General features: G+C 39.7%; 1 protein-coding gene across 1 annotated transcript; it reads left to right on the top strand.

The window, feature by feature from the left end:
• Nucleotides 1–5: 5 nt before the first annotated feature.
• On the top strand, nt 6–27990 carry prkci (protein kinase C, iota). Its single transcript, XM_088310613.1, has 18 exons — nt 6–370; nt 8388–8509; nt 10182–10271; nt 11873–11923; nt 12457–12542; nt 13015–13152; nt 13245–13299; nt 14855–14910; nt 16749–16925; nt 18177–18274; nt 18508–18594; nt 18675–18810; nt 18941–19028; nt 21234–21359; nt 22121–22200; nt 22424–22513; nt 26222–26337; nt 26430–27990. The coding sequence occupies exons 1-18, from the start codon at nt 288–290 to the stop codon at nt 26515–26517; spliced, it is 1767 nt and encodes a 588-aa protein (XP_088166739.1). The 5' UTR covers nt 6–287; the 3' UTR covers nt 26518–27990.

Raw genomic sequence — 27990 nt, 5'->3', positions numbered from 1 at the left:
CAACAATGGTGTCGTCTGTGGCTGGGCCTATGCAGTAGGGAGTTGTTTGGCGGACCCCCTAAGTTTTTCTTTACTTTACATGTCATTTTGTAATTACTCACGCAAGCTTTTATTTTTTCATTTTGCAGCCCAGTTCACCTCGCTTTTCATTCGTTAAACTCCACTCAGCTGTAAAGATACGGTCTTCGGGGCGTGGTACACAACTAACAACACAAAAAAGGAAGGGAAAAAAGAGCCGGAGACGGAAAGGGAGCTTCAGTAAATTCTGGCTGACCGCGGCTGAGCTTATGATGCCGACGTTGCGGGACAGCACAATGTCCCACCCCGGCGAGAATTCCCAACAAGTCCGGGTCAAAGCCTATTACAAAGGGTAAGAAAACACCACCGTCCCCGTCTCTTTCGCGCTCTCTTTCCACTCCCAAGCGAGCTTTATTATCTCAGAAGACAGCTTAGCAGGAGGCTAAGCTAACGAAGCTAATGGCTAGTGTAGCCCAGTGTGGGGTAAACTTGATAGACAGGTGAAACTGTCCAGACACCCAGAGGACGAGTTGTGGTTTATCCCATCTTAACGGTGTTTATAGTTCACGAAAACACGACATGCTGATTTTTAAAGGCAGTTTGGCGGGGTTGGGGATTTTGAGGTTTCTTTTTTTCTTTTTGATAATATACGGTCACGTTGGGAGAGTTGGGTAATGAATCGTTCTAAGAACTGTTAGCCGTCTGGGCTAAGTGTCAATAAGATGTCACAGTGAGGCGCAGATTTAATTGAAATCACTGCGTTTGGGGATTTATGGCACCGTATTATTCACTTATGTCTGTTAAATAACTAAAAAGTGGTTTGAAATACACTAATGTGACTCAAATTCTTTCGTTGATATTGTTTTCCTATAGTCCCATAGTGACCAACCTATGGCTTACGGGCCATGTTGGGACCTGTAAATGCTTTTGAGGAAGTTCATTCTTTACCACTTTACCACTCTTATATCAGCTGACACCAGTGGCAACTACTCACACGGCTCATATATACAAACAGCAATGCATCAATTTCTCTACTGCTTGTCTTCATTAGCGTAACAGGCGAGGGAGTCCACCCTAGCTGACTTTGGGCGAAAGGCGGGCACCCTTCACTGGTCGGCAGTCAATGGCAGTGCACATTATAGACAACCATCCATCCGATTTCAATAATGTTATTCTTTGTTGTGGAGTGAATTGAACTATTCCTGCGATGTGATCAAATATTATGTCAGTGCAAATGTTTGAATAGCTGCAAATTCAGACGATGTGAAAAATGTGTTTGTCACAGTGGTAGTCAGGCAAACATAAGAAAATTTGCTTCTTTGCCGATTCACTTGTGAGGGCGAATTGTGACTCCAGCCACAAATCGCTGATGGTTTTTTTTTGTTAATGAGATAAGATAAGATGTCCTTTATTAGTCCCACAATGGGGAAATTTGAGACTCATCAATGGATGATAAAAAATCATTGCTGTTTGTGGACACTCAGAACATTTTGGAAATTCCAGCCAGCGATTCCAGGAACGTGCAAAAAACGAGCAGGTATGAAAAATAGTGAGTGAGGAATTTGGCATATTTGGTAAGTATAGAAAGAAATGGTGTTGGTATAGACCAGAGGAAGCTCCTCCTCTTCTCTGGTTACGCGTGGCGAGAATTAACTGAATTCACGGTCGGTGTGTGCTAGAGTTGTCTTGATCTGATTGTCATGATTGGAAAGCGGGGAAGATCACGTGGTTGGCTGAAAAATATGCAAATTTTAAATGTTCTTAATTTCTTGTGTTAAAAATAACATATTTTCGTTATGTAATTGAGTTGAACCACTGCTGATTTGTGGCCATATAAAAAGGCTTCTTCTTGGGATACATTGTAAAAAAATTTATCATTTAAGGAAAAATTAAAAAATTAATTGAGACAATTTGGATGTGGTCTTCTTTTTCTTTTTAATTAGATCAGACTTTTGGCAGAGAAACTCCTGACAGAAAAAAAATGTTTGAACATGGCAAGCTTGTGGCCGGTGATTGTGCTGAATACTTTGGCTAATGTTAAACACTATTAGTACCTTGGTACAGTTCATCAGCTGGAACAAGTAAACACATTGTATGCCAACTTCCTTGCTCACCATTCGGTCCCCATATTGTTAGCTGGCTGTGTAATGGCGCGCTAGGTGATTACAAACAGCACTGATAATCAAATTCCTTCATTGTTGCGCAATGTCGATTCAAAAGAACACCTGTACAGGACGCTGTGTGAGACAGAGTATGTTCCTAAAGCCGATCGGATGCCGTGAGGCGAGGCGTGAGAAAAGTTCAATTTATTTATTTTTCTAACCTGAATCAATAGGCGACTTCAGATTTGTAGTGTTCTTATTTATTTATTTATTTTATTAAACAATAAATATGATTTGTAAATAATTTAAAAGCGGGACTTTAATTCATATTGACAGTGCTGAAAATACACACGTGTTTGTCAATGTTTTAGAAGGTTGTAGATGTTTTTCAATGCAATATTTTTATTAAACGTAAAGATAATCAATTTGCTTTTATAGAGAACTACAGAAATTATTTACTCTTGAGAGTAAATTCCCAGGATACTGAATGGATAATTTTATGTTGGACAGCATCTCTGAATGTTTAATCTACTGTCAAAATAGTTGATTGATTAATTTGATGAATTGTTGATTAGTCATTTAGATGTAGCACCTAGTCAGGACCAAACCAGAGCCCATCACAGCTGACTTTGGGGCAAGGGCCAGAGTGTTTTGGGGATGACGGAGGAAGCTGCAGTACCGCGGATAAACCAGGGAGAAAATGCAAACTGCACTTAGGAAGGCCGAGGCTGAGATCCTAGAACCTCAGAACTGTGAGGTGGACTTGCAAACCATTATGCTATCATACTCCCTCATTTGAGCCAGTCCGCCGCTGTTTGTTGAATCTTGTTAAAACATTCAACCTACAAATTCTCAGAAGGCATCATGTTGTTTCATAAATTTAGAACAAGTCGAAGGAAGTTTTAAAAAAAGGGTCCCGATAAGAAAATAGTTTCCCATCGTTGGATGAAGTAAGACCTAACTAGTGAGTGCACCTACAACTGTTAATACTTCTGTTTTTTTTGTGGGTTTTTTTTTCCACATAAGTGCGAGAAAAAGGTCTCTAAGTGTCAAACAGTCATCGAGAAGTGCCGGATAGGTGCTGATAACGCATCTAAAAGGTGCAACAGTATTACTCCGTGAATGTGTTGATCAGCAGGTTTGGTAATGATATTAATAGAAATCCTCTTAAATTTTTTTTTTTTTTTTTTTTTTTTTTTTATATAACTCCCCCTTGTACCATTTGCATTTTTGGTAAGGACTGGTCACTACGGTGATGTTTCCACCTCCCTCCTTGCGATGGAGACAGCGATTGGAGTGGGACTTGAAAAACGTGTCGTACGAGTCCTATTCACCATGCAGCAGCTGTAGTTCTTCGCTGCCGTGGCGACACACCTCTGAAAGTCTCCTCCTGAGTGCGTTCGCTTGTTCATTAAGTGGCGTCTCAGGCAAGCATCTCAAGCATGCAGCTCAGGAATGTCCGCTATGCCGGCCCTAAAGAGGAAATGAAGCCAAATCAGTTATTGGATGGCCATGGAAAATTGAGCAAGGCTCATTGAAGCACAACTTTGACCAACTTGTGCAAAAAATAATATATCGCCACTTTCCGGACATTTTAACCTGGTGGAATTTTTTAAAGCCCCATTTTTCCATCCTTTTGCAAAAATGTTTATTTTCCCAACACCAAACAGAAGTTGGACTTGTTTGAATAGTGGCTTGCTGACACTTTTCATTTTGGGTTTGGATGCAGCACCTCCTGCTACACTTTAAATCTATATTTGGTTCAATTGTAGCTTCCTCAGGCTGGGTATTCATCGCTCAAGTGTTCCTTCTTTACCGGTGATATCAGCAGACTGGTGTCGGGCTGTGACAGTCACGGTCTGTCGCAGACCTTTCTTCCTTTAGCCTCACTCATCACATCCTGCATTTATGCGTCACAATAAGATGGGGCTTTCATCGTCTCCCTGTCAGGACTGTCTTCCTCAAGGCTTCAACTTCATCTTGAGGGTTCCTGTGTCAGGCATCTCGTCAGGCAGGAAACAGCAGGATTATGTGGAGGTATTTTCTCCCCCTTTTGTGAGCAGTTGCTCTTCTGTTGAAGACTTGCACTTTTATTCGGTTCTAGTGTGGTGTGGAAAGAAACACATGACATCAGCTGCAGGAAGTTGTGCAGGAGTTCAGAAATTCACAAAAGATTGAAGGGTGCAATTATTGCAAGGCCCTACACTGTTTGCACTGGGGTTACCGACCTTTTCAGTTGGTCTTGTTTTACGAAGTCATTTTAAAGCAGATAGTGCTCGTTAAGTTAGTGGTGATTGTGACAGTGAAGATGGATGGATGTTCCAAGGTGCTCATGGAAGCCCAACAAGACACGCTGACACTTCCTCCTGTTTCAGAGCTCACTAGTGACGAATAGCTTCACTGTGGGCTAAGACACCAGAGGCACTGGTCACGAGACATCTCCCCCATCCTCGCCCCTCTCTGTTCACAAACTCTTGCCTAATTGGAGTGCACCATAAGGAAGAATACCAAGTCTGTGCATCATAATGCCGCAGCTGCTGGCTTTTATTCAGTGATGAGCAGCTCAGCGTCATTAATCCTCCATATATGCTCATTGCTTTCCTTTGACTCAACACATTCCTTCCTTTTTTGTATTCGCTGTACTTATACAGGAAGTCTTTGGTTCATGACGTTACCGACATATGTGACATATTTGGCTTAAGGATGGTGCATGACTCGCTAGTTTACACAGCAGCATAAGAACATGTCACATAATACAAGAACGCCTGCTCAGTTACACTGCACTTTGTTTTTCATTGAATTGTTTTATATTCATGACCTGCAAGTGCTTTTCATACGAATACTGTAGCAGTATTGTAGGTTGTTGATGGAAAATGGTGTGTTCCTTATGCACAAACTCAGGGCACAAATCCAATATAGGAGTGTAGCTTGGTCATGAGCCAAGAACCCTTTGTATTCAAAACAAAGACAAAAACTACATCAAAAGTGAAAATCAAAATGTATTTTACCGGTTTATGAAGAGGCTGCCACACCAAGGAGATGCATACATTGTTGCATTTTTTTTTTTTGCCCACTGCGCCACCTTGTTGCAACGGCAACAAAGAAAAAAGCCAAAATATCCAGGTATTTGTTTCATAGGGGAAATATTCGATAATTCCAATGTTTACTATTGCACTTTGCTTTGCATATTTTTGTTTAGTGGTGCCCTGTGAGATGAATGTAAAATAAAGGTTGATGTACACAGTCAGAGACCGAGAGGATATTTAATTGTCAAGTATGTGAGGTCTCATCACACATGGTAGGTGTGGCCATGCAGCATAGATCATGCGTCACCATTAACCACATTGATAACGCAAGTAACAATCCAAGGCACAATCTTGTTTAGGCCACACCCGAGAATTTGGGCTGAGCATATAACGTTTCATCATGTAACTCAAAATACTAATTTCCTGCGACTGCTAGGTGAGTCACAATTTGGGTTACAGACCATCTTAGAGTGACTCGAGTCTCAGATGAGCCTTAACGATACTCTTGTGTTCAATGGACACCCACGTCTCTGATCCTGTTAAACGTGACACATTCAACATCACCCGCTGCCGTCTGTTTGGCTTTGTTATATCGAGAGAGGATGTAGTTGCCATGTTGGTCCTACAGGAGAGATAAGAGTGGAGGAGTGGAGATGCCAGCCTTCCCCAACTCCAATTCCCACCTCCTTCATAGGCAATGATTAACACCACCAGACTGGAGGATGGAGGGTGAGAAAATAGCGGCAGGTTGGGAGGCGGAGTCGGCAACATGCCACTGATACACAGAGCTTCCACAATGCCACCATTCTTTTTTTTTTTTTTTTTTGCGCCTTTGGCCGTCTGTCATTGAGTGTGACGCTGTCCCTTTGTTTTAGCACTTCAAGTTGAGTGACGTTTATGAGTGGGCTACGGCGCTCACTAAAAGCATTGATAAGTTTCTGCTGATCAGTTGGAGCATGAAACCCTCCGGTCTGGATATGCTTTTTTGATGATATAAGGCTGGTATATTGATTGATTTGATATAAATGCTGTGCGAGTCCATCATCATCTCAAGATTTTGGACTTGGTCTTTGGTTTTTAAAAACAGTGACTCCAAGTGTTTACTTAGCAGCCCTCTTTTCTTGATTCCCCAAAACAATTACCTTTTATTTTGGGTTAAGATGAAGGAAATTTTGGATCATTTGGTTAATTTGATTTAAACTGTGACGCAAATTGTTAATTGAACTGCCTTCTGGGGAAATTGATCAATATTGTACCATTTATTAGAGTGGAGGCCAATTCTCACATTTTTTTTGTCAAGTCTCTGCAAGTGGAAGGGAATGACATCTATTTGCAGGCATATTCAAGTGGACGATGCACCTGGTATATATTAGGGCGGAGGCCCCTATTTTGGTGTCAAACTGCTCCACTAGGCGGAGCAACTTGACTCCTATTGGCTATCGTCCTTTCACCCGACAAAAAATTTACAGTTTTACAAATGCCATAATATGGTATCATATCATGTCCTGTGTAGGCAACATGACTATAGTTTGTTTTTGTTTGTGTCATCAAATCACAATGTAGTGGTATTTATTTGTGCCCGGGTAAGCCAAACCCAGCACACTTGAACCACACCACACAGTCGTCCTTGAAACGTTGGTCCGGTGCGTCCTTGTTTACTTGGGGGGGATCATATTATTGTTGTATTGCACTGGAGAGGGGAGCCCTCTAATCTCGTTGCACACTTGAGTACAATGACAATAAAGGGATTTCTATTTCTATTTCTATTTCTATTTATTCTTTGTCATCCTGCCATAAACCTCTCAAGTTAACAAAGAACCACACGTTCCTTTTTGTAGCATGGTAATAAAGGCCTTGTCCTTATGTATTGCTCCTGTACCTGCAGGGGTCCCTCAAACCTTTTTTTTTTGTTCTAAACATTCCCCTTCCTGACCTTGTTCAGGGGCTTGCTGATCTGTGTCGCCCATAGTAGCGTAAAAGCTTATGGCTGCCATGTCCTGGGCTGTAAACATCAGCATGACCGGCCAGTGGGGGCGAGCATGAGACAAGGCCGTGAATCGAGGGACAGATGATCCCCTCCACGGTCTCGGCCACCGTCTGCTACCCTCCATATCACTGGTGTGTGTGTGTGGGGGTGTGGGGTGTGGGGGTGTGTATGTATGTGTGTGTGTGTGGGGGGGTGTTTGTGGGTGTGTGACTGAAAAAAACTGAGGACGATGTGTCTTGACTGATGGCCGAACCTCTGCGGTTGGCCAAGCTCGATTAGCAAAGCATTTCCTCATGTTGTGGGCAGAGGCAATTATTTACTTCTCTGCAAGTGATGGAAGGTGACCAGTTGCCGTGATGTATTGATTTATTATTTATTTATTTATTGGCCTGTTTTGGGGGGGGAGAAAGGGGTGATGCTTGATTATCATAAGGTATATTTATGTTTATGGTAACTTAAAAGAAAAATTATTTTAATTGAAAATTCTTCATTTTAGCATTTGAATTAATCAAAAATAATTAGCAATGAAATTGCATTACATTGTTTTCAAGGCATTTGAGATTGAAACGGAATATTTTTATGTAATTATTATTTCTTTTTGTATAGATTAAATGTAAAATCTATGCATCCATTCATCCATGTTTTTTTGCTTACCCATCGGGTTCGGGTTTGAGGTGCAGTACTTTAAGCATGTAATCCCAGATAATAAAAATGCACAATATTTTTGAAAATCACATTTCTATAAACACACATTTTAAATTAAAAAAAAAAATGTAATTATATAATTATTGAAGGAATTGGCAAATGAAAATGTAATTACGGCTTTAGTTTAAAAAAGCTAATTATTATTAAAATGTATATAATTCATCCATTCATCTTTTCCCCCCTTTATTTCGTGAGTGTGGAGCGAGGAGTTGGAAAATCATTACATTTAAATAAGATTGTCAAATTAAACTTAATTGGTTTCCAGCAAAATGTCAAATTTAATGACATCAGTCTTTTTATTTGCATTTGTTTTTAAATGTCAAGTGAAATTGTTTAACATAAAAATGTTTATAAATGTGTTTTATTTCATTCAAAATAAGTTTCATTGAAAGTGTCAAGTGAAATTGGATTTGGTTTGAAACATGACTACTAACAACATTTAAATTTTTAATAATTTCTGTTCCAAGCCCAGAAAGATTCAATGCTAAAATGATATGCTGGCATTTTATTTGTAAAAGGGTGAGTGATTAACAAGGTTATTCTCCTCAGGGACATCATGATCACCCACTTTGAGCCGTCAATCTCGTATGAGGGCCTGTTCACCGAAGTAAGAGACATGTGCTCCATGGACAACGACCAGCTCTTCACCATGAAGTGGATCGACGAGGAAGGTGTGTCCAACACCACCAATAAATTTTTTTTTAGTCCGTACAAGTACTGTATTTAGGATTACTTTGCCTTACTGAATACAGATCCTACACCATCATTATGTGTTCCAATTTTAATGAATAGTAAACATTGCATCGGTTTTGCTCAAATATAAGTTTGTATATTGTTTAAAACATTCTTTTACTCTCAATCAAATATTGTTAAAATATACTTACTTTTATTAATATGATTATGACAGGATGGTATAGGGTGTTATAGCGTTGGAGCCTACTCATCACCCATTTAGCCTGGCAGTGGCGTTGTCGTAGGCGAGATGGAGCTGTCGGATCTCGCTGTAGAGCACGGAGGTCAGCATGACAAAACTAATTAGACTCAGCCTCCATACATAATCAGGGCCGTCATTAGCCTGTCTGAGCAAGAAAAGCTGCTTGATGCTCGTAATGAAGTGCTACAGTGTCCCTCCTGACATCGATAGAGCATGCAGAGGTTGCCCTCCTCAAGATAATCAGTAAAATGTTGTCTACACTTAGTATATTTGTATAAAAAAACACACACAGACACACAGATGAAACATAACAGGATTATTTGTGTATCTGTGAATAATGCGAGCCCAAGGTTTGTTTGGAACATTTCCTGCTGACTGGTAGAAGGCACAATTTTAAATACCTTACAGTTGAGAAAATTACAGGAACAATTAGGGAACCTGTAAAGTGCTTTGTTTACAGCTGCTGCTGTTTTGAAAACGCCATATAAATAAAGATAAGATGAGTTGAGTTGATAAATTAGAAGATACATAACTCGTAAAAACTGAAAAGCATTTTTGATAATAATCCCAATTGGACAAAATGTAATGCATAAGAAAAATAAATATGAAAAATACAAACTACAAAAAAATAGAGGCGGAAACTGAAAAATATAAGACTGGTACAAAGTTATCATAGAATAGCAGCAATAAGCTGTAAAAAAGTGTAAAAACGCAAAGTATAGGCTGACTTTTCCTATTTTTTATTTTTATTTTGGGTAGATTGACATCTCTTTTATGTTGTTCAATCAAGTTTCAAATGTCCATGTGATTGACTTTTTGCACACTCACTACTTTTGTTGCTGAAATTATAATCTATCGACTTTCTGTCGTGCTACTGTACCTGGAAGGCATACGAAAATACAGAGGTGGTGTGGGCTACATTGTTGTGGCATTTCCCAGGTTAATACTAATTGCGAAGAATTTCATCAGCTGCACACCATTTCCATTTCTTTTGTCAAGTTTACACATCACCTCCAATTAATTTAATTTGCCTTTAAATGTCATACCAGCACACCTTTTATCCTCACAACCTTTCAAACCGACGGCCGGATTGATATTTTTGGACCATAATTACCTTATTCTTTCTTTTGCCTGTTTCCCTTCGTTACAATTAACCTGCTACTTTTCAAAATGTCAGCTTTGTGTGTGGATATGTTTTTCTTACCTACGATTTAGATTATAGTTGTGCCTTTTAGTAGAAGATGCTAACCTCGAATGATTATGTATGATCAAGGTGGATAAGCAATTGCAAGTTAGTGTAATTGAGAAAAGGCAAGGGGAAAACAAAAGGAAACAATGTTATTTGAATTGTACAAGAAATGCTTTGACTGTTTCAGTTCACTTGATTTAACATCCGCATCCTCCCACAGGTGACCCGTGCACTGTATCTTCTCAGCTGGAGCTGGAAGAAGCGCTGCGCCTCTATGAGCTCAACAAGGACTCTGAGCTCATTATTCACGGTGGGTCTTCCCTGCTTTTTTTTTTTTCTTCCCCTGAACACAATTTCCTAGCAAAACAGCATGGTGGAGCTGTGCACGCTGGCCTAAGCATAAGCCTTGCTGCTAAGCTCGTGCAAGATCATTTGCAAGGTGTTTTTTCTTCAAATAAGAAAAGTAACACTATACAGTATTCAACTTGTTTAACATACAGTGATAACATGATTAAATTGAATTTAAAGAATTAAACAGTGCATCAGCTTAATTCATCGTGCTATGGACCTCAGGGGGCAATTTTATACATGCATATATAAAATTAGGGGTCCCTCGCTAACGTGCGTGCGCGCGTGCGTGCATGCGTGAATGGCATCGCTCACAGCAAGGTGCAGGAGGAATCGACCATATGTTTGATGATGCACTGAAGTGTGAACACCACCGCTTTTCTGCTCGTGACGTGCATTTGCGGGCCCGCCGGCTGATTTGCAGCTATTCTTAGTCGCTTCTCCGAACAATCGCCGTGGATACACAGGTCAAAATGGGCGTATGCGTAACCAACATTTGATTGACAGGCGTCTGGAAGTGTGTGACCGGGGGGCTCGTGCTCACATGTTGTTTAATGCTAAGTTTTGTTTGAATCAGCGGTGAGGAGTGGGTTCACGAGTGCAAGAGAGGGTGGGGGAAGAAGAGCAAACGCAGCGGGGGGGAAGATGCTGGGTCCCTCGCTAACGAGCTTCTCGACTGTGGTCCACACCTCGCCTCTGACTCGCACTGCTTCTGGTCTCAAGCTCCTTGTCTCTCTCTCACACACACACACACGTGCACACCAGCACGCACGCACACACTAGCCCACAAACACATTTGTCAGCTTCTCTCGGGTCATCCCTGCACGTCGCAAAACTGACGACAAGTCAGATGCTTGAGGCGACATTTCGGCTTCTGTTGTGCTGTTTCACATTAAGTCAAAGGAATATGCCTTTTTTTCCCCCAAAATTCACAACAGTTCCTCCAGGTATCTTAAAGGAGATGCATTTTGACACACACAGTGTAGTGCATGACTCCGACCAAGTTAAGCACACACTTGCTGGTATACGGATGAAGGCCAGCCTTGGAAGACCCGAATGAAATCAAGTTCACTGTTGCACATGCGCTTGCTGGCAAGATGACGATAGCCAGTCCTCTGAGCCATGTGGAACAGGAAAACAACTTCACCACCCCTAATCAAATGTTAACACTGTTATCTAATGCAGGAATGGAACAAAACTGAATACATAGGTTTGCCTACCAATTGGTTGTGTTATAGCAGTCCAACGGCTGAAATCTGGCCATTGCTTGATAGTGGCTCTGTAGTAACTTGTGTTACCATGACGACCACAGTATGGAGCTGGGAGTTACAACAGGGCAAGAAGGCAACTTGTGCGCAAGCTGAGACAATTTGGGAAATGGGCAACTAACAAAAGATTTACTTGGTTGTTTAATTTCACACTTGATGGGTGGACAGGCACTCCAGAGACCCACCTGCCTAGTTGTGTACCGGTACAAGCAATTAAAAAGTCCATTTTCAATAAGCGGTCCTATTTAAGTTGATGAAAATCATTAGACCTGAAATAATGTTCTTTCCCCTCCAGTGTTCCCTTGTATACCAGAGAAGCCCGGCATGCCTTGTCCTGGTGAAGACAGTAAGTTCAACCTTTTTTTTTTTACTTTGCCCATCTACAACTTTTATTTTACTGTACAGTGCAGTGGTGCCTTGAGATACGAGTAACTGGACTGAAAAGATTTATATGCCGTTGGATACATCAACGTAATGTCAAATACAGCGGGTATGCAAAAATGTGTTTTGCATGTACGTAAAGTGAACTATCGCATACAAAAGCACGTTTTGTGCATTCGAAAATGTTTCCTGTATATCTGTTTGTCATTATGGTATGTTTTTATAAAATACAATATGAGTGCATTTTTACTCATACACAACAATATTTATTTTTTCGGTTGTTGCATCTCAAGGCAAAGCTATAATTCTGTTTTTCATTTGTTTGGCGGTTAGTGATGTTAAAATGTTGCTTAAAAAATGGACAGTTCAAACAGTCTGACCCTGGAACAGGTATATTTACTTTACATTATTTCCAATGTGAGGAAATTGTTTTGACATCACAACAACTTAGAAACCAACCAATTAAACGGGGCGTATCTTTCTCTTCCCGCCCCACAGAGTCCATATATCGGCGAGGAGCGCGACGCTGGAGGAAGCTTTATTTCGCCAGTGGCCATGCTTTTCAAGCCAAACGCTTTAACAGGGTGCGACATCACACTGATTGCTCTGATTCACGTTTTTATGGTTGGCATCATCTCGTGGGTAGCATTTTTTTTTTTTTTTTTTTTTTAACCAGGGTTTATGTCACTAGAAAGTCTCTTTACTGTCCTCATCAGAAACACTCAGTCATCAAATCAATGTTGCGGCGTAATGTAACTCTGATGTTTTATAAAAGTGGCCAAACATTAGCACACGTTCCAGTCAACAAGTCACAGACTCCTCATCATATCTGTAGTTCTGTATATAAATGCCCGTCGGCCACCACTTGTGCAAATACGGTGTGTTTAAAAAAAAAAAAAAAAAAAATCTGTGAATTATGTTAAACAGCGAGTTAGAGTTCTCATCTTATACAGTCACAATTAACTCTAAAAATGTTGCTAGAATTGTATTTTTAAAATGACATTGTGCCTATTTTAAAATGTCATGTCTTTTTGCTCTTCTCACCGACGTACACAGAGGGCGCATTGTGCCATCTGCACGGACCGCATCTGGGGTCTCGGCCGACAGGGTTACAAGTGCATCAACTGCAAACTGCTGGTGCACAAAAAGTGCCACAAGCTGGTCACTGTGGAGTGCGGCCGGCCCATGATCCAGGTGATGTGGCGCACGTTTTTTAATTCGTTTTTAAACTGTTGTCATCCATGACACTCAACCACTAAGTGCTGTGACTTGCGCTTTTTTTTTAGGAGCCAATAATGCCCGGTCAATCGCCCAGCCAATTAGACCCATCGGAACAGCCAGGTAATGATGCAAACACAGAAATGCTACCAACTTTATGGCATTCATCAACATTTGAATTTCACTAAATTATGGCCAGTCTTTTGTATATCAATGTTTCAGTACAGTGTCATATTCAGGACTTTATTTCCATAATTAATTCATAATTATTTATTGTCCTTTTATAGATATTTTTCATTTTTGATTTCAGCGTTATCTTTTTTCTTTTTTACATTGTAGCAACGATAAACTGAAATTATCCTATTGTGTCAATTTATGGCATATTCAGGACAGTATTTCATTTGTTTTTTAATTTATATTTTTCTAGTTTCAAATGTTTTATTTTGTCACACTTAATACAGGAAAATATACCAGTTTTGAGTTATAATACTTATTTTATAAGTATTTTTGTTTTCATTTTCCTCCATTCTTAATGATGGAATATTTCACATTTGTTTGTCTTTAATCAACTTTTTAAAGCTAAAAAAAGATTCATTTGTATTCATTTAGATTTTGAATTCTAATAATTATTTTATAAGTTTGAATTAATATGAAATAATTTATATTTATTTTTCAACAAGCATTAACTTTTTATTTTAATGAAGGCAAAAAAACTTGAACATAAAGGCACGTGGAATTTATTTATTTATTTTTTTAACCATGCAAAAGTTGATAAACTTGTCAATGTAAAGATGACATTTTTACCTTTTTAAACCATGTGCTTCGTAGAACTGGGCGATATGGCTGAAAAATGCTCTACAATATATGTATTTCATTTCAATCAACATTGATCATTTTTTTTTTTTTTTTTTAAACCTATTTAGAAATCTCCTCCGCCAGTGCATTGTGAACATGTTAGCCACTATCCCAAAGCAGTGTCGTTGATCGTAACAGTAACCTTCATTCAATGTTCATACATTGTAAGTGTAGTGAACCAAAAGCCTCTTGCAGTCCATGCATTAGCGTTGACCAAACGTCCTGGGTCTACTTTATTTTTGTAGCAGGCTCATTTATGCCGTAATTCATTTATTTACTTGCCCGATTTTGACTTGAGTGCGAAGCCGTGTGTCAGACGTTGCAATAGCACTGGCTACGCACAATGGAACGTTCAGGGTTTGCTTTCTGATTATTTTTTTTTCTCTCTATCAAACACTTAATTGAGGACTTTTTCTTTGATATCAATCATGTGTCCATCGCAATAAATTGATATTAGATTATTGTCCAGTCTTTTACTTGGACTATGACATCGGTCTTTAATGAACAACAATTGCATGTGTTTGTGCAGTTGTCTTAATTAAATTTTGGGCTGGAGGCATATACGAGGTGGGAGGCATTTATTGTGGTGTATTCCCAACAGGGTCGTTTTGGAAAATTGCTGCATTTTTTTTCCGCCATACTAAAATCGAAGTAGAAATTATTCAGGCCCAGCAGAGCTGTGAACAAAGCAACAAAGCATGACTGTCTCTCACCTACTTTCTCTCCTTCTTGTTTTCTTGCCTCCCCCTCTTCTCCTGCTGTCTGTCTGACACCCTCTCCTTCTCTCTCTTTCTTGCTTTCTCTCACTCGCTCTCTCGCTCAGGCCCTCAGAATAAAGACTCCAGAGAAAGCTTGACTTACGATGGAGAGGAGAAAGAGGTGAGCTTTTTTTAAATAAGCCATTCATGTGTGACCCTCAACAGAACTTGTTGTCTGTAAATTTCACTCCCTCACAGACCACAACAATGTGCTTACACCTATACATTTACATCCAAAACAAGAGCTGCTACCAAAAAAGATTGAACTTTTGATAAAGATCATGGTTATTAATTTAATATTGTGTATATTATTCGAATTCGAAGACTACACGTGTGTGTTTGTTTGTGTTTTGGTCGAAGGTGATATAGTAGGGCAGTTGTCCCCAACTTTTCTTCTGCCACAGACCAGTTCATGGTCGACCAATTTGCTAAAGGACGTGGTGATGACATACAATTGGGACCTTTATATCTCAACTCCAGAATTTCCTTTTTTTTTTTCTTTTTTTTTTTTTTTTAAATGTAACGAGAATGATACCAAAGCACGGACCGGCGGTTTTGGACCATGGTAGAGATTTATGCCTTACAATGCCCCTGTTATAGAATGTCAATGCATTTTTTTTTTTTTTACTGTTAATCCAAAAAAATCTAATGTGCTCTAATTTTCTGCCACCTGAGATGTTTTTACAAAAGCCTCCTTTTAAAGTTAGCTTTAACCACAAACCACAAATATCCAAACAATTACCAGCTCTCCAAAGCAGTGACAATGTGCACAGGGTAGAGTTGCAACTCCCAATGCTGCTATAATGATTGACGCATGCGGCAGTCCAATAATTACGTTACAACGAGGCCTGAAAAGCCGACTGGTGATGGTACAGTCAGACCCTGCAAAAAGACCGGACTCAACAAAAGCATAGAGGATTGAATAATCTTACATTTGTTATTCATTCAAGTTCAACAACTGGTCAAGTAACTCAACAATTCAACATGTTTAAGAGCCTGCTGGAAGTGAAAAGATGGAAAGACGCACATAAGAGCATTCAGCTGCAGGCAGCGTTGCAGTGCTGTGCTTATTGATTTCCCATAGCGTCACAAATGAAGTAGCCTTTTATCACAGCTCCTAACATCACCAACTGATTGATGGCGACGCGTGTAGTTTTGGTCCAGTTTGCTACCGCCGCAGAGAGACAGGGAGTCGGATAAGCGCATATGGTCCTAGATAAGTGGGGGCATCTGAACAATCTTATCTGCTCTCGGGGATGGGCTTGTCTAAGCTCGCTTAGATGGATCGGCGGCTGGAACGGCTTGCTACAACTCCAGATTATGGCAGAAAAGGATAGAGGGAGGACGATTCCACAATGAATGTGATTGTGTGGTCTGTAGTTCCACCGACAGTGTTATGGTATGACTTTGTAAACCACATACCTGTTTTAAGTCTCATCCCCAGCTTATGCTTTCTTTTTTTTTATTACTACATTAGGTTGTAGCGTTATGCCAAAAATGAAGGTTTGGTATGTACCATGGTCGTACAAGTGTCCATATTTCGGAACAGTTAGGGAACAAAATACAACAGCTAAATGCTGATTTAATGCTTTTTAAAATAAAATAAAAAAACATATCGATTGCCAATTGCTTGCAGTATTGAAAGCTTCCCCCAAAAAACAAAATAATGTACAGTGACATCTTCAGATATGAGTGACTCGAAAAAATTCTTTGGGACATGAGCTGTCATTCAGCTGTTTTTATTTTTTTTATTCTTTGACTTGAGAAATGAATAATGTAAAATGGTAGTGAACAGACTTACATTTTGCGCTTGAAACAACCACATTATGCAGCTGTTCAGTCCGCTAGTGTGTTTCACATCCGTAACTGAAATATCGCTTGGGAAAGGTCAATGTACATCACTGTCACCACATCCAATTGTCACTTGTTAAGTAAGCCGCCTTCTCTGACCCCGAGCAGGCGCGGAACAGCCGAGAGACAGGGAAGTCTCCTTCCAGCCTCGGCCTGGCCGACTTTGACCTGCTGCGGGTGATTGGCCGAGGCAGCTACGCCAAAGTGCTGCTGGTGCAGCTGAAGAAGACTGAGCGCATATATGCTATGAAGGTGGTCAAGAAGGAACTGGTCAATGATGATGAGGTGAGCTGCAGCGTGCATCAGCTACCATCAATGTAAAAATATGCAAATTTTTGCTGTTAAGTATGTTAAAGGAATTGTTGGCAAAGTTGCTCATTTTTGTCGCGCTACTGCTTGCAATTTGGACACGTTTTGTCTCGGGATTACCCGTGCCTTTAACTGTGTTGCCCGTTCCACAAATACATCATCATTGCAAGTTTTACTTCAATATAAAAAAAGACTTATCGGCTTTTCAATCATGTAAAACACAATCCCAAATGGTATTTAAGAGGAGAAATAATTGACCCCAAGAAAAAATGGAAATGGAGACGTTTGCTATCGATATAGGTTGACATCATCAAATACATAAACATAAATACCTGTGGAGATTATCCTCATTTAAAATCATTGAGAGGGATGAGTCAGCCCAGGCCAACTAAACTATCTAATGTTTAATATTTGTATTATTTATTTATGTGGTATTATATGAATGACTTGAGTGTTGATGCTTGTAGAGTTGTGATTTGAATATGTATTCCATTACTATAAAATGTTTGTTCAAGTGGCACATATCTGACTCGAAAAATAGATCATCAAAATGATTGTAAATGAATTGTAAATTGGTATGAAATGGGAATTACAACTTTGTCCCATTGTGTAAATCCAGTCTTAGAATACTGCTTGAAAAGGAAAAAGCAAGCCCACTTAAAGTCGGTGTGCAGTGAGGTACTAAGACAAAGCCTTCCTCTAATTAGATGTGAGGCCAAGTTAACAGTGCAGTAGTCTTCTTTGTGTGTGCATGTGTGTTTGCGTAATGAATGCAATTAGCACAACCTGTGGGCTCTGTTATTTATAGCACAACAGACGGGTACGCTTGAACATCCATCTCAGCTATCTTGTCAAATGCTCTGACCCCGTCAGTGCCTCAGAGAAGGTGTGGATTAACCATTGTGTCTTCGGGAATCGATTGGCGCCATATGCTGTGCAAGAGTAGTTAGCCTTGATTCGACACACTTAGCGCGATTGACAAATTGACACGTAGCGGCCGGTCGATGGCCTCGAGTTGTATTGTCGCTGGGCCTCGTCAGCGGCGTCTCCAGATGTATGATGGGCTCTTCTGGCTCAGCCCTTTCCTCCCGCCGTCGCCCACGCGAGTCGATGGCGCAGGCTGCTTATTCAGCTCTTCAGTACTTCAACACAATGTCACAATGACCTCTCATTGGCATGTTGGTGTGTGTCCGATTTCCCCCCCCCCCCCCCCCCCCCCCCTTCCAGGACATCGACTGGGTCCAGACAGAAAAACACGTTTTTGAGCAAGCCTCCAATCATCCCTTCCTGGTGGGCCTGCACTCCTGCTTCCAGACAGAAAGCAGGTATGAGTAAAGTTCCAAAATGTTATTTCAACGACTTTTACAACGTTATACTATAAGACACATGAACTTACTGCCCTCGATGTAAATTGTTGTCTTTAAGAATCCAGACACTCGCACCTCGCACCACTCTCAGCCACGTTGGGGCAAAGTATTAATGTCATAGTTGGAGATTGTTGCCGTATGCTGCCATGTAACAAAAGAATGAACTTTATATTTCAATATTCCCTCCCTAGACTCTTCTTTGTTATTGAATATGTGAATGGCGGCGACCTCATGTTCCACATGCAGAGACAACGGAAGCTTCCTGAAGAGCACGCCAGGTAGACTTGCTAACTGATGTTTGGTGGCCTTCCTCCATTCTGTGTGCTTTATGAGTTGAATGTTGTTTTTTTTTCTACAGATTCTATTCTGCAGAGATCAGTCTGGCGCTGAACTACCTCCATGAGCGTGGCATTATATACAGAGATCTCAAACTGGACAATGTGCTGCTAGACTCCGAGGGACACATCAAACTCACAGATTACGGCATGTGCAAGGTACGTGCATGTGTGTTTGTGTGCGTGCACATGTCCATGAATTCCTATGAGTTTGTTCGTGTGAATATTTGTGCTCGTGCACATTCAAAAGCAAAGTGAGCTGCTGTCATATTTGTTTTGTTTTGTTCAGGAGGGCTTGAGACCCGGTGATACGACGAGCACTTTTTGCGGCACTCCTAACTACATCGCTCCCGAAATACTCAGAGGAGAAGATTACGGTGGGAACAACACATTGCCTCTAACATGCATTCAGCTTCCCAAGTTACTTTTTTGCCTTAACACTTTGACACTTGTCAAAATAGAACATCTTTTTTGAAACAAAACGAAATTGTGTCATGTGGCCGGAATGACACATATTCACTATATTACAGTAACAAAAAAAATGGTCAAAGTAAATTAATGACACTAGAAATAGTTTCTGCATCACTACAGTATAAATAGTTGTGGTATCGTAGCAACAGGACCTTGCTTGCTGGAGTGCCTTCATTTTGTATACAGTACACATTTTTTGTGCTCTTAATTAAAATGATGTCAATCCTGCTACATGTTTTTGCTAGAAATGTTTTAAATGAAAAACGAAAAGGTCAGAGTGCACTCTAAGGGTGTTCATTATCATACCGTCTGCGATATTACCTGTGTATTCCTTTATTCATTATTTAAATTCCAAGCTGTTATATTACATTTAAACCACTCAGGAAAATTACCTGAGCATTATTCCCCAATTCTAAGATTTGTCAATAATATAATTGTATTAAATTTGTTGTTTACATTTTATTGGAAAAGCAGGATGACCTAGATATTGTTCATAAAAAATGCTTCTGTTCCGAAGCAGAAATCACAAATATATTGCTCAGTCTGCTTGATTTGAGGCTGTATCACCCATCGCTAATGCACACGCAACTTCTTGCAGTCCGCAATTTTTAAATGACTTATTGCTGCAAATGGCTAGCGAGGGTTTAATTAAGTAATTTGAAGTTTTTATTTTTTTTGTTTAAGTTTTTATTTACAAATGCAGTGACGCCTTGAAAACTTTAATAAATTCCATTACCACACTGGTTATTCAAAACAACATATTTCAAATAATCTTTTCCCATTAAAATGAATGAAAATCCCATGAATCCATTAGAGCCTTTCCAATAACACAAAAATTGTCCCAATATGTATTTTAATGGATGAAAATAGAACTCCATAATATTGTATTTCGTAAAAACTTGTAGTAGTGACATAATTATGTAGAATTTGAATGTATTAAACGGTGTGTTTTGCACTTTTTCAATTGTGCTGCTCATTCTGGTGTGCTTGCTTTTACCACCTGGAGCAGTATAAGACAGATATACAGCTATATTGTACAAGAGGCTGCGCTCCTCTCTTGGTTTATCAATATAGATGGTAAATCCATGTCCAGAAAGGAAAAACCCTGCCACAGTTTGACTTTAGCCAGAGGTGCTTCTCCTAAACCGACAGCTGAACGCATTAGTGGTTATTCACAGAGCATAAATAATATAGGCCTGTGAGTATATTTTTATGGTCTGTCTACATAGTTTATGTTCTGTCTATGTGTGTTGCAGCACAGTTTGTGTTTTTGGATATTCTATTGCTTTAAATGTAACAACCCCACCACATGAGTTTTAGCCCCTGTCAACGGAGTTTCTGATTTTTGTGGTCATAATGAGTAATTCAGTTTAGTTTGACACTAAACTTCAACTGACAGTGACAAACAGCTTAAAATATTTTTTTTAAGAATATTTACTAATTATTGTTGACCAACGAAGTTGCTTTTTGTGACGTTAGTTGAATAACCCGCCACTGTACAGCGCTCGTATTTTAAGTTTGCGCTTGCAAATCAAAGCAAAAGGGAAAAAAAATCCAGAAAAATTCAAAAGTCAGTTTGCACTTATCTCAAGGCACCATTGAAGTGACATTCCTGCAAGATGTTTGCTTTGCGGGACTATTAAAATGAAGGACACTTCTACAAACTATTTAGGAATAGCGTGTGTGTTTAAATGCATCTTGATTCGTTTAAAAAAAAAAAAAAGTGTACGTGTTTCAGAGTGTTTGTTGTGTGTGCCCGTGTATGTCTCTGTCCCTCTCCCCCACATACTTCCTAATAAACCAAGCAGGCAAGACGTGATTAGTTGGAGTTTGAAAAGAAAAATGCACCCTTGACGGGTGCTCACGGCCCCACAGGGGCGCACGCATCACCATTTGGAAATCCCTGATCTAATCCAAGCTTTCCGCAAGCCTTAAGTAAGCCATTTTAATGCATTAATACGTGTAGATTCAGTCAGTGAGAACACATTTGCTGATCTTTTCCACACAGTACAGGTTGCCATAGTAACAGTGAGATCAAGTATTGTAAGGATTACAAGTAAACCAGAGTGTCAGAATTCTGATCTGAAGCGCTTCTATTAATTTGTGTGTAGGCTTCAGTGTGGACTGGTGGGCGCTGGGCGTGCTGATGTTTGAGATGATGGCAGGCCGGTCGCCCTTTGACATCGTGGGAAGCTCTGACAATCCCGACCAGAACACAGAAGACTACCTCTTCCAAGGTAATGGCGAGTGTGTTGACACATTTGTATCCGCCATCTGCTATGAGAAAACCTGCTAATGCATGCGCACGCTTTAGTCTGTCAGTTTTTCGTTTCGGTAATGAGGTTGGTGTGTTACAATACCGAGTGTGTCAGAATCATACCGCAACAAACACACACAGACCAAGAATAGAAATCCCAGTTTTAGGATGAATGCCGCACACTTAACTTAATATTTTGTTGCTTAACATTTAGAGGCAGTGTCTGAGGCAAAGCTTTCTGACACCGAGAAGCACATTTCTCTCGAGAATGTCTTCATAGCCTTGAGATTTTCATTGTTCGTTCGTTGTACCATATGGAGCAAAGCAGTCCTGGAGCATAACAGGTCCTCCATGTTTCACAGTAGGGAGACTGGTCTTTTGTTGGTATGCTTCGTTTTTTGCCTCTGTGAACGTAAAGAAGTGCCCTGCCAGAGAGTTCCAGTTTTGTCTCATCTGTCTGTGGGACACGCTTCCAGAAGCTGCGTGGCTTGTCAACATGCAGATTGTCAAATTACACTTAAATTTTACTTTCGTCAACAGTGAGATATCACCAGTTTTATCCTCGTGTGTTTATTCTTGATCCTTGGGATTTTTATTTATGTGATGTCATGTCGCAGTGTTATTAAGACACCTGGGAACTGTTTTCAATGTGGGAAGCAAAACATAATACAGGATGTAATCTTGTGGAGATGTTCCCTTGGTATTCTTCTAACCTCATCCCTGTTTTTGTGTGTGTTTCAGTCATTTTGGAAAAACAGATTAGAATTCCCCGCTCGTTGTCTGTCAAAGCTGCCAGCGTCCTTAAGGGATTCCTCAACAAGGTAGGCAGTGCTCGGATGAACGCTGAAAGATCTTATGACCTTTGTCTCACATAGCACTGCTTCCTCCCTCCCCACTCACTTTGCCATCTCTCATCCTGTTACAAATATGTGTTTTATCTTAACACATACATTGCAGCTTCTCACCTCTCTTGTCTTTTCGCTGTTTTGATATTGCTCTCTCACACGTCTACCTGTCTCTCACCTTCCCACCCGTCCATTGCAGGATCCCAAGGAGCGTCTGGGATGCCACCCTCAGACAGGCTTCGCCGACATCATGGGCCATCCCTTCTTCAGAAACGTCGATTGGGATCTTGTGAGTCTTTGGGCCTTTTTTGTGCTTTACTCAGGTGACGTTTCTACAAGAATATGAATATTACGTATTTTCAGTCAAAACAATGTCCTTAGTTTAGCATTTTGTTTATCCTGAAAATGAGAAGCATACTTGCCCAAAGTGATGACGATACCATTATGGATGTGTCGGTTCCGATCTTTACTCGTGCGGGACGAGTAAAAAATTAGAGGATTTCGGATACACACCCATCATGTACGTACTGTAGTATTCTGTCTTCCTCGAACCTGCCTGTGTCGTATGGGAAAAAGAATAATTTGCTTTCTCCAAGGTATTTATGGACATTCCAGTTAACCGTACAACCAAACCTACAATAAAGGCAATCGCACAATTTGTATATTCATCAAAACGCATATTGTCGCCATCCTCATGCTAACACATAATATGCCATAAACGGGCTAACAAACTGCATCGGTGTTGCAATATAAACCTTTAAGTTCATTTTACAATCTGAATGCTTGAACAGTAGTTAAAATGGAGGTCAAGTGCACTAGTCTATGCATGTCAAACCAGTAGCGCCAGACCACAGGCTTAACATTGTTACATGACTTAATAGGGCAATTAAACTTTGGAATTGATTTTCCTACCTTACTCGCAAAATCTTTATATTCTACTTGAAGAGAAAATTATTTTTTTCCACTTATTTGTACAACGACACCTTTTGAAAACACTGACAGGTTCCAACATGGAGGCTTTTGACAACCTTTTATATATTTATATTTGTTTACACAACTTTGGAGGTCTCAGACTGGAGGCTTTTCCAGTGTTATCAGTAGATGAAGCTATCAGTATTGCTAACTGCTGGCCTGGCATGCAAATGAGATGTTTTTGTTTTTTGATTTCACATGAGTGCAAAAAAAAAAAATCCAATGCATTTATTCATAGATGATGGATACATTTAGTCAGCAAATGTAGTTGATGGCCATGGCTTGTGGAACACAACTTCTGGCATATTACCACTTTTCATGTCCAGGTAGGCATTTCACTGTTGCGTAAACTTTACTAGTAAATGTAGAAAATAAATCAATTATGCCACAGCCCTTGAAAACATGCACTTGGATGGAAAATAGACTTTTTCAAATGGTCATTTTCAGAAAATGGAGGCTGAAAATATCAATAGCAAAACACATTACACTGTTGGTGTCAAGGAAATGTGCTTGATAACGCTTGGCTAGAGAAGTGTGCATTTCAACGTGACCAGTCAATATATATACTGAGTCCACTATTAAAAAGAGATCTTTTTCACATGTATCAATGACTACTATCATCAAAAGCAAGCAAAGCGTGCCACTGACAAAATAGTTCAGAATCAATTCATGCATTGATCGCGGTGAGAAAGTGTGGAGACTCAGACCACCCTGCATGGAAGCACTGTGGCAGGAAGGAAAATAAACGAAGAGAAGGTCAGCAGCAACAGAGTGACAAGAGCCGAAATGGGTCACAATGCGGTAAAGCTGAGATGTAAAAGTAGGTGAGAGGAAATGGCTCAGTCAAAAGTGCTTTTACCATATTAAACTATGCAAAGACACTCCCTCTTTGTTATCCTTGTGATTAAGTGTCACACTCACCTTTTTAGTATCTCTGAAACGATTGACAAGAATCTCAGTGCGAGCCCGGCGTAGACTAAAAATAGTCCAGAGTGTTGTTTTACCGAGCTTCCTGTTCCCGAGTCATAATGATGACTAAAAGTCTCATATTTCATAGGGAGTGACATTCCTATATTGTGACAGCACAGTGGTGAAATGAAACTAATGGCCATGTGTTATTTCAAGTCATTCATAAAGCCAGTTAATAGAAAATGAATCATCAGCAGGACAGATAACAGTCCCAATAGCAGAAATAATTTAGATTTAAATTAGAATTCATTTTTGTTATTACATCAATGTACATTAAACTTGTGCAGTACATCTACGTGAAGTAAATTATATGATTTCATAAGTGCAGTGGTGCCTTGTCATGCAAGTTTAATAATTCCTTCTGTGCCAATTCCAAGCTTTGCACAGTTACTCAAATCCTTGAATCTTAAATTATCTTTGTCCCGTAAAATGAATTGAAATGCCCAAAATAATTGTGCCAGCCTCACCACCAAAACACCATATTGTTTGTTTCAAAACACAGATCTTTCCCAATTTTTCAGAAACTACTCGTTAGGCCAGTAACACGTGATTATTCCAAATATTTTTTTTTAAAAAGATCTTTAGTGTGACCCATCTGACATCAACAATGACGAGCACACACTATTTAGTATTTCTTTTTGACTACATTCTTCTTTTTTATGTGAATTCATTCATAATTTCAATTTGAATAATTACTTGTCCCCCTGTTTTTATTTAGATAAAAACCATACAATTAAGTCAAGTTTGAACAGCTGTATACTGAAATAACTAATGTTCTGTTTGGTCTGGGAAGCACGAGGCTAACCGGCTGGTCAACTTGTGTGCCTGCAGGATTCAGGTTACGCTCCCCAACACACTGAATAAACTCTTCACCTCAAGACAAAACTACCTCAATGCTTGCCCTGCGAGGCGCTTCATGGCCTGAAGGGGGAACAATTGTTGGTCTTGCTGTCATGAATGAATTCACTTTACCATTTCCTATGGGGAAATTTTGTTTTGAAGCTACAACACCTTGGAAGTTAGCCAGTTACCAGATATTCCGGCATTTAAAATCGATGGGGGGCTTTAAATGTGGCATGGTTTTTAACTCATTTTGCTAATTTGTGGGTTTAATAATGGTGTAATGTGAACGAGCCATATATAAACTTGCAGTTGACAAATGTTAAAATGCTATTTTCATTTCATCTGTGCGGCCTGGTCTAAAGTGGCCGGTCTGCGTCTCATACAAGTAAAGAAGGATTGCCAACACGCAAATGAACCGAAGCCCTAATTTGGTCAAATTTTTTTTTTATTGGAATTACATGGGCTAACTTGTGATATGAGTGCTATTTGGTGGCATTAAAGTAGCTTAACGATAAGTGGCACTTTGGCAAAATAGTGAGCAATTCTTCAAAAAATGCGCTTGAAGATGGTTATTGCAACCACCAGTTGAAGCTTACTGTAGAGCGAAACTTAAACGACGAGAATTACATGTTTACATATTTAAAACATCCAAATAATGTTGCCCTAAATGGGAAATCGCGTCCAGTCAAAAATGTTCTTTATGATATGTCCTTTGTGCCGTCACTACTCTAAACACGGTATTTTGATTAATACTGCATTTGTGGATTGTGAATTAAGCGGAAAAATCCACTTTTTTATCCATCTCAGGGTGCAATCATTTTGCCATTACTGCCACTTGCTGTCAACTGAAAATGACATCACAGTGCCTAAAGGCTCAGGTAGCCCACTGTCACGGCTCATCTGGCATTGATCATGTGACATTTCCATGAGCCCTTTGGCACTGTGATGTCATTTTCAGTCAACAGCAAGTAAGTAAGATGCACTTTCTCGAAGTATATGGATGTTCAAAAGGTTTATATTAATGCTTGGGGTGCATTATTAGTGTGTTGTAATATTTTTCCTTGTTAAAAAATCTTTTTTGGGTGGGAAGAAACTGGAATGGAATGGTATTTCAGTGGGGAAAGAGTAACAAATGTTTTGGGTCTCGAGCGTGGTCACGGAACAAATTAAAGCATATTTCAAGCCACCAATGTATTTGTGATTGTGATTACAGCTGGAGCAAAAGCAGGTGGTCCCTCCCTTCAAGCCCAACATCTCAGGCGAATTCGGCCTGGATAATTTCGACGCCCAGTTCACCAACGAGCCCATCCAGCTGACACCTGACGACGAGTATGATTCACCGATCTGTAGAATTAAATGCCTCTGTGAATTAATGACTTCATAATCAATGGATCGTCCTTTGTTGTTGTCGTTGTGTGCAGCGACGTGGTGAAGAAGATCGATCAGTCCGAATTCGAGGGCTTCGAGTACATCAACCCTTTGCTGATGTCGGCTGAGGAGTGTGTGTGAAGGGAGATGCACACACATATTTACAAACACACACACTTTCATACACACGTGCCATCTCAGTGTCTTCACACTGCATGGTTACGAAGCGACCCGGCGACATCATCATTCATAGTTTTCGTTGTTGCCAAAAGCAGTTTCACACTCTGCCAGTTCTAACCACTTGTCCTTAAGTCTTCGCTTTATGAATTATTTTTATATGCGCTCTATATAAATATCCAAATGTATAAATATAAATCTGCACTGATATCTTTGTCATTGGGGACCTCCCTACCAAGTTCTTCCAAGGTTACTTACTTTACACAGACTCATTTTATTTGTATATATGAAACTGCTGTTGATTAACGTTAGCCTGTTTTTTTTTTGTTTTATTTTTATATATATATATATATATATATATAGGCTCATTCATTGAGATCACGCCTCTTTCTCAAAACACTAAATATGAAAATCTATATATTTTTTTAATTTAACTCCAGCCGTTATGCGTGTTGTCCATGTGCAGCTTGAGGATCAGAACTGGAGGAGAGTCAGCTGAAATACTGTGAACAAATGTAGCACGTTAGTCGGACTTAAACATTCACACAGGACCAAAAAAACAAAACATATTTCTGGTACGTATCTATCTAAACAAAATAAGCGTATCTTCTCAAATAGTAGCAGTCTGGATGCGTCTGCCACTTCGAAAATAAACACCTCCCGCTGACGTTAACTTTTGCCAACCAAAATAGTACCTTCCACCAGGAACAGTCTCTCAGAGAAGTGCGTAATTTTACCGCAGTATTAAGGATAATCTGCCAGGAAGTTAAAAAAAAATGGGTAGAAACTAAAATCATTGACTATAGCACTGTTGCGAACCAAATCAGCAGCGCTGATAGAAGCACGTAAACAAACTCTTATAAATGAAAGTTTTGTGTGTCACTGTTTACATTGCCTCGGTTTTCTGGATTTCCTCCAAGATGCTTTGTTTTTTTTTTTAAGTCCACTTTCACTTGACAAAATTTCTCTTTAACCGTTAAGTTAGGCGACTATTTTTGGAAATGCGCAAATATCCCACCAAGTTTTGGTCGGTTCATGCCTCCGCCCTATTTCTCCATTCCACATAAAAAAAATCAACGGATGGGTTGAAGCACAGTTGATTGTGGCTCTAGAACTGTTCTTCTTAAAAAATAAAAACAAACACACACATCTTTAGATTATTTTCTGAATTATTCCACTAATTTAAAACACTTAAGCGACAGTGCGCAAACGCCTGAGAAACATATTCTGTCTGTTACCTTTTTGTTTATTTTTTATTTTTATTTTTATTTCTTTTTATTATTTGTAATCACCAGATTGAGTATGAAATGTTACTGGGTGTGTTTTGGAAGGCACCTGCAGGACTCTGCTGACATTTTATTATTAATTGTGCAAAAGGAAAACAGTCAAATAAAAAATTGATTTCTCCTTGTGGTAAAAAAAAAAAAATCATGTTGC

Source organism: Idiotropiscis lumnitzeri, chromosome 12 (genome assembly GCF_059441095.1).
Source record: "Idiotropiscis lumnitzeri isolate Australia: NSW breed Sydney's pygmy pipehorse chromosome 12, RoL_Ilum_1.0, whole genome shotgun sequence".
Classification (NCBI taxonomy): Eukaryota; Metazoa; Chordata; class Actinopteri; order Syngnathiformes; family Syngnathidae; genus Idiotropiscis; species Idiotropiscis lumnitzeri.
Note: the sequence above shows the minus strand (reverse complement) of the source record. Positions and strands in the feature narration are given on the sequence as shown.

Bases quoted from the DNA above. Each gene is read 5' to 3' on its own strand.
- prkci (XM_088310613.1), top strand. From the start codon at position 288: ATGATGCCGACGTTGCGGGACAGCACAATGTCCCACCCCGGCGAGAAT. The intron at 13,153-13,244 runs GTGATGTGGCGC...CTTTTTTTTTAG, and splicing joins GCGGCCGGCCCATGATCCAG to GAGCCAATAATGCCCGGTCA. The intron at 21,360-22,120 runs GTAATGGCGAGT...TGTGTGTTTCAG, and splicing joins AGAAGACTACCTCTTCCAAG to TCATTTTGGAAAAACAGATT.